Source organism: Malus sylvestris, chromosome 14, assembly GCF_916048215.2.
Source record: "Malus sylvestris chromosome 14, drMalSylv7.2, whole genome shotgun sequence".
NCBI lineage: Eukaryota > Viridiplantae > Streptophyta > Magnoliopsida > Rosales > Rosaceae > Malus > Malus sylvestris.
In genome coordinates this window covers 21406635-21418951 of record NC_062273.1, presented here as the reverse complement: position 1 = coordinate 21418951, position 12317 = coordinate 21406635, and the positions used below count along the sequence as shown (strand labels likewise).

At 36.2% G+C, this 12317-nt stretch overlaps 1 protein-coding gene and 1 pseudogene across 1 annotated transcript; both read left to right on the top strand.

Annotated features, from left to right (window-relative positions):
* Positions 1-319: 319 nt before the first annotated feature.
* Positions 320-4356, top strand: LOC126599831 (uncharacterized; annotated as a pseudogene).
* A 3209-nt stretch (positions 4357-7565) lies between these two features.
* On the top strand, positions 7566-12050 carry LOC126599830 (uncharacterized). Its single transcript, XM_050266281.1, has 8 exons — positions 7566-8198; positions 8436-8959; positions 9492-9542; positions 9651-9758; positions 11108-11203; positions 11324-11422; positions 11506-11565; positions 11647-12050. The coding sequence occupies exons 1-8, from the start codon at positions 7697-7699 to the stop codon at positions 11710-11712; spliced, it is 1506 nt and encodes a 501-aa protein (XP_050122238.1). The 5' UTR covers positions 7566-7696; the 3' UTR covers positions 11713-12050.
* The last annotated feature ends 267 nt before the right edge of the window (positions 12051-12317 follow it).

Here is a 12317-nt window from a genome sequence, read left to right as displayed (position 1 = left end):
ATTCACTACTTATACATATCTCAAAACATTAATATTTTTTTAGTTTTATATTGACAATGTTAGTAAATTAGAAAAAATAACTCACGATTTATACAAAAACACTTTAAAAGTTCAAATGGAAAATAAAACTCATAATCTATCTAGTTGTAAGCCTGAAGTTTTTTAGTTTCCTTTTCTTGATACAAAATAAATTAATTATTCTATATTTCTAAATTATTGAGTTTGAAGTATTTTTCTAAATATAATTTTATTGATATCATGTGAAAATAAATATTTTTTTATATGAAATGAAGGCACAATTTTTTACGTAATAGCAGTGTCCGTGAAATTGCATAGACCCCGATCATTTCTGTTCCTCTTCTCCGAGCGGATAGGAGTTCTGTAACCAAACCCAAATGCCTCCGACCAAATTCTCACCGAAACTCCACCATGAAGCCACAGTGATCAGATCAGCAATCCAGTCCTGACTCTAATCCTCCTATGGCGGACACTCTTGTCCTCCTACGACACATCCGCCTCCATCAATCCCGATTGTCTATCTACCATCCCCTCACAAAAAAATGTTCTCTTTCATTCCCTGGCTTTGGCTATCGAGTCCAGCATTGTATGGGACAGTGTCTACTTTGTTTGGATTGCAGAGTGTGGCTACGAGTACGAGCAGACCTACGCTTTCTTTCCCCTTCTTCCTCTTTGCATGTCGTTCTTATCCCGCACAGGTTAGGCTCAGATTATCAGCTTTTGGTAATATCATTTGGGAAATTTGTTGGTTTCTATGGTTTCAAGAAATATCCAATTTGCAATTTGTGAACTTTAAGCAATACCCAATTGGCAATTTGTGAACTTTGAACTTACCCAATTTGAAATTTGTGAAACTTGAGCTTACCAAAATGACATATTTTGAACTTTAAGCTTTTACCCAATTGGAAATTTGTGAACTTTGAGCTTGCCCAATTGGCAATTTGTGAACTTTGAGCTTACCCATTTGGCAATTTCCGAACTTCAAGCATACCCAATTGGTGTTTGTATCAGTTTGTTGAGTTTGAATGAGTGCTTTTTTTGTAATTAGCAGTTGTGCTTTGTGTTTCAGTTTTGGCGCCATTGGTTCCAGTTATTGGGCAAAGAGCTGTGTTGGGATTATCCGGCTATGTCATTAATAACATTGGCTTCGTGTTTGCGGCAGTTTATTTATACAGGTGAGATAGTTAGGATTTTCATAATTTCAATTCGATTCGGAAAAGCTTTATCCGGACTATAACTATTTGGCATCTTCAAGTGTGTTTCTTTCCAGCAGTAATTAGAGCTTGTCTGCCACCTTAATGTGGCCCTTATTCTCTGAAATAGGATTTTGTCACTAATTAAAAGGAAAGATTGTAGATATATATCAGAATGAAGTTTTAGAGAATAAGGAGCTATAGTATATATCAACCTGATCCAATTGGCTGCCCTTGATTGTTTTACATTGACTTTTTGATTGGTTTAAAACTTTTGATTACTTAAGTCTTTCCCTTGTCACTTCAACAGGCTTTCAGTTGTCATTTTGAAGGACCAAGAAGCAGCAGTGAGGGCTTCAGTTTTGTTTTGCTTCAATCCAGCTTCCATATTCTATTCATCAATGTAATTTTCCCTTTTCCTTTGTTTACTTCTAGTTGGTACCTATGATATTGCATTAGGCTGATGTTTTCATCTGCTTGATACTGCAGATATTCGGAGACATTGTTCGCCCTTTTTTCAGTTGGAGGATTGTACCATCTAATATCTGGAAAAGATGTCATTGCTGTTCTTTGGTTTGCCCTTTCAGGATTTTCAAGGTCCATTGGAGTGCTTAATGCTGATTATTTCTGTTTTCAGACTATGCATCAGGCGTATGATGCTGTTTTCTTGAGAAAGCGTCCTTTTGTAGGTTTCAATTTTTTTTCTTTTATTTATGATTTTAAGCTGATACATATGAAAGATTAAGCTTCAGTATCATGATTATCAATAATTTATTTTGCCTACTCAGTTCCATGAAAGTAGACTTTCATTCAGGAAATCATACAACTCTATACCATGTAGATGCAGTTAGAATATTATTATACAATATCAAAGAAAAACAGAGTACGTCAATTATGTAGCACAAAGCAATTTGTTTATTTATACTTATCAAGAGGGTGACTGCTTAGTAATTTTAATTTCTGTGGCAGTTGGCATTGCAGGCTGTTGTTGGTGGAGCTCTGCGCTGCATATGTATATTTGTTCCTTTTATTGCATTTGAAGCAAATGGATACAACAATCTTTGTCTTGGACATCTTCCATCCGATATGAGGCCCTGGTGCAAAGCAAGAGTCCCTTCGCTGTACAATTATATTCAGAGTCACTATTGGTATGTGATCTTTAATCACCAATGCTTGTTCATCAGATTAATACCTTTTTTTATTTGTGTCTAGCTAAAGGTTCACAATCATTACTGTCAATTGTTGTTGAAGAGCAATGTTAAGAAAAGAGTCCTTGTTCTGCTGATTATTGGAAAATCATTAATAAATAGTAATAAAGGATAGTCTATTGTGTATAAGATACAAATTAATATTTGACTTTTTAAGGAACGGTAATTAAATTAGCTCTATATACATCTGTACTGTTTCATCTTGTTATACTTGTAGTTATACCGTGCATATGCAGGATAAATATAAAAAATTGGAATAAAATAGAAAGATATTCATAGTTGATGGTTTACCTTTATGCCAGGGGAGTAGGTTTCTTGAGATACTTCCAAGTTAAACGGTTGCCAAACTTTCTGCTGGCTTCACCAATATTGTCTCTGGCACTTTGCTCAATCGTCCATTATGCGAAGTCAAAGCCTGAAAAGTTCTTCTCTTTGGGTTTTCGTGCTCCTCCTGAGGATAAAGATTCTGGTGCTGTGCTCTTTTCTCTAGCAGAATACTCCTCCAGAAGTCAGGGTATTACTTTTAAACAGCCATTGCTTTGTGATTGACATATGATTACTGTCATTGCTTTATAGCTTATTCTGTAGACATATATGAAGCTAGTAAATCAATTGTTTAGCATAAATCAATATGTGCACATGCATCCAATTTTTTTATTATGCATGACCTAATCAGTATTTTTTGGAATATTGTTTCTCTTCCATTCATGCTGGCTTTCAACACCGTGTAATCAATCGTTTGCAAATGTAACAGAAAATTGCACAAGGAAGCAAGTGAACAAAGATGGTCCTGCTTTACTCCCAGAAGAACATAAGGTATCAGCAAAGCAAGGATACTTGTCTGTTGCTGTGCTTCCATGTATTCTACATTTGGGATTTATGGCAGCCACCGCATTTTTTGTCATGCATGTGCAGGTTTGATTTTATTCCCTCTTAAAGTTCTTTATTTTGCCAAAAAAAAATTTTAAGCTAGGAGTATTTGAGAAATATAGAATACCATATTTCAGCTTCATGAAATTATGGTTGTCGGTGATTCTCTTCGACTTGATCAATATAATTTTGTCAATTTTTTGGGTTTATATTTGGATTCTGATGCTAAAACAAAAGAAATTCGATCATCACTGGCATCATGATTTATTTTATTTTTCAATGGAAAAAGCAAGCTAGAGGGAATCAGTTGTTTTTTCCCCTTGTAATTGACAAATTGTTTCAGGGACGAAAAGCTTGATGGATGAAGATTAACCAATCATGTAAAGATTAATCATGCTGAAGTTTTACATTTTGAATAGAACTGACTCACCAAAAACTCCGAACTATGCATGTATTTCCAAATTTGTATGCACCAAGACTAAAACTTTTCGCTTAGTTAGATGACGCGTAAAGTTTTCTTCCAAAGATGGTGCGAAGATGCTGCCTTGTGATCAGAATGGCATAATAGATTACTGACCATCTTGGTTTTTAGCTTGTGCTCTTTACTGGTATTATTATGTTATTTTTCTGGCAAGGTTTGTATTTGGAAAATTGATATCATAACTTTGAATGCTTCATGTTTGACAGGTTGCTCCTCGTTTCTTATCCTTCAGCCCTCCCCTCTATTGATTTGCGTCGTATATAATGAAATCTCGTGGTACTGTTAAGAGATGGGGATATATAGCTTGGGCATACTCTGCTGCGTACATACTTCTAGGCAGTTTGCTCTTTTCCAACTTCTATCCTTTCACTTGATAGTGTACAGCAAGGAGTCTCAGCTGAGAGCTTTTCTATCGAAGAGTTTGTGCCTTTCACAGTGTCTCAGAATGAATTTAATTTCTTTTTGTAAAGTCTGATATGTTTACAAACCAAAGAGCAGGTGCTCTTATACACGAAGTGTGACTACTGCCAGTTGGCATTTCCAACAAATTCCCCTAATAACAAGTAAAACCCTCAATTACAACTAACTTAACTCTTAATTAAACCATAAACCTCAATTACAAATTGGGTTCGTAACATAATTCTTGCTGGATACATCTGATCAGTTATAGTAGTGGTGACAAAATAGTATTACAAGGCCTGAGGCCGCATAGATGACAGATGCAGTACACTTGAACCAGAGGGGAAATGGGATTGTGATGGAAATGAAGAAGGCGATCACCCCAAAGAAGACACCGAAATAATGGAAGAGATGAACTATGATTCGTGGGCATTTGGAGTTCTGAATGAACTTGCTAACCAAGATGCTCGAGAAGGAGAGTGTGATTGCGAGACCAAGAAAGCAAAAGGACAGAGGGAGCTGCTTGGAGTGCAGTTGGATGGGTACGAGAGCCATTCCAATTGCCGTGGACATGCAATACGCCAGAATAATCGTTGCCCAATCTAAGTTGGATGGGTCAAGGTCATTATGCAACACGCTAGTGAATATCTTGTTGAGTAGTTGCTGCAGAAATGCCCTCATTTTTTTCTGGAAAGAAGAGGGGGGGATGGGTTTTTTAGTTTCCAAATATCTTATTATATTTGGCACCTAAGATCTTGGCTTAGAGCTGCTTAAATAAGATTTTGGCTTGTTTCAAAAGAGTACAGTTGGATACTTACTCCCTACTTCCAGGTTATTTCCAATCTTGCAAAAATATTTTTGTAACTAATTAAATAATATTTTTGGGTCGTACTCTCATATGACAGTCATACTCTCTTCATATTAGTCAACTCCTATTGCTTCCACATGAGTCATACTCTCTTCATATGAGTCATACTCTCTTCATACTCTCTTCAAAAATATTTTTGCAACTAATTAAATAATATTTTTGGGTCATACTCTCTTCATATGAGTCAACTCCTATTGCTTCCACATGAGTCATACTCTCTTCATATGAGTCATACTCTCTTATTACTGTCATTGCTTTATAGCTTGTTCTGTAGACATATATGAAGCTAGTAAATCAATTGTTTAGCATAAATCAATATGTGCACATGCATCCAATTTTTTTATTATGCATGACCTAATCAGTATTTTTTGAGAGGTCGCACTTGGTGCGATGGCAAGTGCCTTCGCCCATGAGCGATAGGTCTCGGGTTCGAGACTTGGGAGCAGCCTCTTCATAAATGGGGGTAAGGCTAGCTGACATTCACCTCTCCCAGACCCTACGTAAAGCGGGAGCCTTGTGCACTGGGTACGACCGACCTAATCAATATTTTTTGGAATATTGTTTCTCTTCCATTCATGCTGGCTTCAACACCGTGTAATCAGTCGTTTGCAAATCTAACAGAAAATCGCATAAGGAAGCAAGTGAACAAAGATGGTCCTGCTTTACTCCCAGAAGAACATAAGGTATCAGCAAAGCAAGGATACTTGTCTGTTGCTGTGCTTCCATGTATGATACATTTGGAATTTATGGCAGCCACCGCATTTTTTGTCATGCATGTGCAGGTTTTATTTTGTTCCCTTTTAAATTTTTCTATTTTGCCAAAAATATTTAAGCTAGGAGTATTTGAGAAATATAGAATACTAAATTTCAGCTTCATGAACTTATGGTTTTCAGGAATTCTCTTCGACTCGATCAATATAATTTTGTCAATTTTTTGGGTTTATATTTGGATTCTGATGTTAAAACAAAAGAAATTCGATCATCACTGGCATCATGATTTATTTTATCTTTCAATGGAAAAATCAAGCTAGAGGGAATCAGTTGTTTGTTTCCCCTTGTAATTGACAAATTGTTTCAGGGACGAAAAGCTTGATAGATGAAGATTAACCAATCATGCTGAAGTTTTACATTTTGAATAGAACTAACTCACCAAAAACTCCGAACTATGCATGTATTTCCAAATTTGTATGCAAGAAGACTAAAGAATTTCACTTACTTAGATGACGCGTAAGGTTTATAATGCATGTGCAAATTAAGATCCACAAGAAATATAACAGTATACCTTCTGGATTGGATTGTCGCTTGCTCTTATTTTCAGCATCGTCATTATCGATTAAGGTTTTATTATCTACAATTGCTGCAATTTAGTTAAAAGAGAAAGCAAATAATCAGAACTTAAACCAATGATCATGATTTACTAGTACCAATGAGTAACTTAGCACATGGATTTGTAGAGGTTCAGAGGTTATATATTTTAATGATGCAGGACAAAGTTTTGGAGTATTTATTTGAGTTTCATTTATTTAGCAGAAATATACTTCTTCGCTTCATTCGGCGATCTAATTTGTGGTAGAACCCTTATGAACCTTTATGCAGGACAAACCCTTATGAACCTTTGCAGTGATGTTTTTTTTTACATATATCTTGTTTTAAACTTTTATATTTGAAGAAAAATATTTATATGTAGGTTTAGTGTTCCTGCGTGACTTCAAGTGGTGAGTTAATTACCTTGGAATGAATCTGACTGCTATTGTATATATGTTACATAGAAAACTGGTTAACGGATTATTTGATTTTCTGCTGTTTGCAGTTGAAGGCAATACGCATTTGTGGCCCTCGGTATTGGCCGCAAATAATAGATCTTATCCCTGAAGGTATGCACTTGTTTCTGCTTGTTTGTGTGTTGTAACTTCTCACTTCTGTAGGATTTATTATAGACACCATGCATGAGTAGAATCATAGATTAGGTTATTGAAGTATCACATTTTAATATTGCATGTAACCTTGTATTATGTCATGTTTTGTTCGTTTCAATCATCATTGTAAGGATTGATGTATTTGTGCGTACAAAATTGAATAGGCAGATGCTATTGTGCACAGATGGGCAGTGGGCGGCAAATTGGTTATATACTATGGAAGTATGAAACTATGTCAAATTTGTGCACAGATTAGTAGAAACAAGCCTTGCCATTTTGATTGGCAGATTTGATTGGCAGATTAGTAGAAACAAATTGGCAGATTGGGCCCAAAAGCATAATATGTCAAATTTTAGCCCAAAAGCATAATATGTCAAATTTTAGTCCAAAAGCCCAAAAGCCCAAAACCATTTCGGGATTCCCGAAAATTTGGTTTGGGATCGATATTGAAATTGGGATTCCTGAAAATTTTGGTTTGGGAATCGGGACAAGGATTTCGTTATGGGATCCCATACTGAACCACCCCAAGTAACCATAGCTACAATTTACTTTATTATTATTTTTTTAATTAACAATTCATGTTTAAATGTGTATTTAAACAGGAGGCACTAGAGTAAATTTGCAACGCCAAACCTTAATTGAAGATTTCTCTCATTTTCTCACTTTGGTAGTCTGGTCTGGTTTCCATCGAATCAAATATTTTCGGAAGGGAATTCTCCCATTTCGAACAAGCAGCAGCAGCAATGAGCAAATCACAAGGTTTCTCGTGGGCACGTCTCATCGTGAAACAAGGCATTAAGAAACCCAGCAAAGCCCCACTCCCCTTGGCCCGGAAAATCTCCACTCGGCCACACTTTCCCGCCACCCCTCAGCCACCGAAATGGTCGTTTTCTAGCAAGATCCCTTATTCAACAGTGTCATCCAGAGCGGCCCAAGACCTTCTGGGGGAGGTGGAGAGAGAAAAGCAGAGAGAACGAGAGCAGAGGAAGAGGGTGGGGCTGGACACCAAAGACATTGACCGAGAAGATGAGGAGGACTACATGGGCGTTATGCCATTGATTGAGAAGCTCGAGAAGGAGAAGCTCAAGGACACCGGAGACTTGAACTTGTACGAGGAGCCCACCGATTCCGATAGTGACGAAGACGATGAGAGGTTCACTCCTGATGCCGTCAAGAAGAGGTTTGATGAGTTTCAGAGGAAGTTCACGCGCCACGAGGAGTTGCTCAACAACTTCACCGAGGCTGGTAATTTGCCCATTTCCCTGCTTTTTCAACAATGTGCTGTTTTTTTCCTTTGGTATTAATTATTCCAATTGCTTTTGAAATAGAAAAAATAGAAATTGTGGGTGAAAATTTTCGACTCCAGGTACCCTAAAACATGACATAATGATGGTTTTTGTATGTATTTGTGTGCTAGTCTAGTCCAGGATATGATATTTGTTTACTTACATTGCATTTGCATTCTCTGACATGACATGACAGAGACACTTGATGATGCTTATAAATGGATGAATAAAATTGACAAGTTTGAGCAAAAACATTTCCGCCTTCGCCCCGAATATAGGGTCATTGGTGAGTTGATGAACCGTCTCAAAGTAGCTGAGGGAAAGGACAAATTCATCCTCCAGCAGAAACTAAACAGGGCTATGAGATTGGTGCAGTGGAAGGAAGCCTATGATCCAAACAATCCTGCCAATTATGGAGTCATCCAACATGAACAAGTGGAGCCCTCAGTTGATTTATTGGAACATGCTGGGTTTGAAAAACAAAAGCAAATTATACAAGGAGTTGACGACGACAACGAAGAAGAATTTAATGACATGAAGGAGAAAGATGACATGCTGTTAGAGAAGCTTAATGCCATTGACAAAAAACTCGAAGAGAAGCTAGCAGAGTTAGATCATACATTCGGGAAGAAGGGTAAGGTTCTAGAGGAAGAGATCAGAGACCTAGCAGAGGAAAGAAATGATTTGACAGAGAAGAAGAGGAGACCTCTCTACAGGAAAGTAAGTGCATGTGTCATCAAGTTAGACTTTTTAATGTTTATAGTTCAGAATTCTGCAACAACTGACAAAATAATTGTCATAAGTATTTATAAGTTGAACAATTGTTCTGGGTTAGTTTTGATGCAACTTTCCCATTTTCTTTCCCATGTTTTTATGCTTGCTATCGTTTTTAAAAATATTTGTGTATCTTTCGTGGACTTGCCTTTTTTTTTTTTTCCTTTGTTGCTGTTAGCTAATCTGTTCACTTTTGGTATAACATATCATCTGCTACGTATGATGTTTGTAGAAAGAGTATGAGTTATTTATTTGGTATATGGTTAGCCTTGTTATACTGTGAAGTTTGAGTGAAGTCTTCACAATTTTGTTTTTCCATATTTTCTAATCATTCTTACTAAACTTTGTCCTTTGAGGAGCTTTATGTTATTTGTTTTGAACTTCATTGCAGCTTCCCATGCAGACATATAACATATTTCTTGTTTTTGGTGTGCAAACACCAATGTTTTTGACCATTTTATTCCTTACATGTTGGCAGGGGTTTGATGTTAAATTAATCAATGTGAACCGAACTTGTAAAGTAACAAAGGTACTCCACCTTGCGGTTTATGTTTTGTGTACATAACTTTTTCTTTGATTTCTCTTCAAGACTCCTAACAGAGATCAATGCTTTTACATTTCTGTTTATGCTCTATAGGGGGGGCAAGTGGTCAAGTACACTGCCATATTAGCTTGTGGGAATTATCATGGTGTTGTTGGTTATGCTAAAGCAAAAGGCCCAGCAGTCCCTATCGCTCTTCAGAAGGTATGTGTGGTCTATGAACACTGCAGAGTTCCAATGTCTTGCACAGTGTTAAACATATATTTTTTATATGTTGATTTATCATGATCTAGTTTGCACATCTATGTGTAATTGCTGTGTTACTTTTTTATAGTTTGAGTATATTAGATGTGATCGTTGTGATCAAAGTAATATCCATCGAACTGATTATTTTAGATGGATCTCATGTGGATAAGTTCATTGGTTGTTTTTGGATATATCTTGGTATAGTCTGATATTGCTATCTTACTATTATTACTATAATTATCATTATTGTTGTTATTATTTTTTTTTACAAGATAGGCTTAGTAAAGTTCAACTCTTACAACTTTATGTCTTAATGGTCACAGATAATAGAATAAAAATGCTTTTATTGGTGAAAAGACTATAAATAACAGATAATACACATTGAAGATATAAATGTGGGCAGTTCGCAACAACTGGCAGTGGTGTTTCTCACCCTTGTTGTCCAAGGGTCACATATACTCTAAAACCATATTCGAGACCGATACCACCATAATACGTGCAATATTGCCTTGTTGAATACTACCCTAAAATGCTTATAAGTGATTTTAAACAGTGATGGAAATTGTTTTTGGAATAAAATAGATCTAGTGGTAGTTTACAATGTGAAGGGCACGATGATTACATTCTAGTTTTTGATGTGCTGTCTTGTCATTGTGTTGTATTGTATCATATTATACATCTTGATTCTTGAATCTACATCCATGCAACATATGTCTTCCATTCCTATTTTGGTTAAGTACACCCATTTTTTGTTGGTTTTCATCTCTATTATGAAAATGCACCCCCATGAAAATGGCCATCTGTAAATGAAGATGTGTTGTTTAATAAAACAACTGAGGAAGTATGACCAGGTTTTCTGTTACTAGGACGACATGTGTAGCAATAACTATCCTTGTTAGATTGTTGATGATTTTCACTTTTGTTGCGTTCTTCCAGAATGATTGTAAAATTATGGACTGAAAAATTTTGAACAGTACCAATTGAGCTAAGTTCTTTGCCTCGCATGTCTGGATTATGAACTTACTGTAAATAGATTTCCTTTTATTCTGAAGTAAGTTATTAAGGGTGCTTTATGTGTTTTTACCATTGAGCATAGACTTGAACAAGTTTATCCATTTTTTCTCTGTACCGGCGATTGTCTTTGTGAAACATATGACCAGGGTTCGTTTTTCTTCTGATTGAAATAATTAAGGGTGTCGTAATTGTTTCTACTATTGAGCATAGACATGAACAAGTTTATCAATTTATTCTTCTTCTGTTTTTCTTTTCTTTTCTTGTCTATGTACTGATGATATTACAACAATCAGGCATATGAGAAATGCTTTCAGAATCTCCACTACATTGAACGACACGAGGAGCATACAATTGCGCATGCAATACAAACAAGTTATAAAAAAACAAAGGTGATTGGCTCATTGTGGTGTACTGGTTTTTTGTCCTTGTAGTGGCATTCTTTCATTCTTGTGTTTTTCTTGTTTTTTCCCTTGATATAGAGCCTACGTTTAACCTGTAATTCGTATCAGGTGTATCTCTGGCCTGCACCCACTAGGACAGGTATGAAAGCAGGAAGAACTGTTGAAACCATTCTAAACTTAGCTGGTTTCAAAAATGTTAAGTCTAAGGTATTGACTTTGAAAGAAATCCATTTTAAGAGGGGTGGTTCCTGCAATTTGGTTTGTTGCTCTAACCTCCACACACTTGTCAGGTTGTAGGCTCAAGGAATCCTTATAACACAGTCAAGGCTCTCTTCAAATCCCTTAATGCGGTCAGTAGTCACTTTAACCGGTGTGTCGGATTTTCTTAAATTAATTGAGTTTAATCTGTGTCTCTGTATGTGAATTTTCAGATTGAAACTCGAAAGGATGTTCAAGATAAGTTTGGCCGCACTGTTGTTGAGAAGTACCTTCTGTGACAGATGTGCTTTATGGAATAATTCTTTAGGCCGTCTCAAAGTTTTGCACCCCTTTCGTTTCTCCTTTCACACTATTGGTAAAATAATGCTAGGGAGCTTAAATTTGTAGACAAAAGTTTGCACACTAAATGTTATGGAAGTTAATGATTGGTTACTTGGTAAATCTTTTTGAAAAAGGAACATGAGTGGTTCTTTCAAGAGTCACTCCAACATCAGTGGTTCTTTCAAGAGTCACTTGTCTGTTTAAGACCCACAAAGGAACACTTTACCTAGTGATTGTTGATTCGTCTTCGATGAAAAAATTTAAAATGTGAAAAATGATTCACATATTTTGTTTTCTTTTACTTGCTCGTGTTTATTTCGGTTTCTTATGAGATGCAGAAATCCACTATCCCTCCCTCCAAATTCCAAAATGGTTGTTAATATCCTGCCTCCTCTTATGGAAATATACAAGATGTGGGTTTTACCTATTTGTAATAACACCAGCGAACGTGATACGGTCTGAAGCTGTTGTTTTTTGAACTGTTTTTGTTATATACTAGCGAAGGGTATACTGTAGGTGTATTAACTGAAGGGGTTGATAATTATAAACTTAATACAAAGGT

Excerpts from the sequence above, each read along its gene's own strand:
- LOC126599830 (XM_050266281.1), top strand. The coding sequence starts at position 7,697 with ATGAGCAAATCACAAGGTTTCTCGTGGGCACGTCTCATCGTGAAACAA. Across the intron at positions 9,543-9,650 it reads GAACTTGTAAAGTAACAAAG|GGGGGGCAAGTGGTCAAGTA; the intron begins GTACTCCACCTT and ends TATGCTCTATAG. Across the intron at positions 11,423-11,505 it reads TCAAAAATGTTAAGTCTAAG|GTTGTAGGCTCAAGGAATCC; the intron begins GTATTGACTTTG and ends CACACTTGTCAG.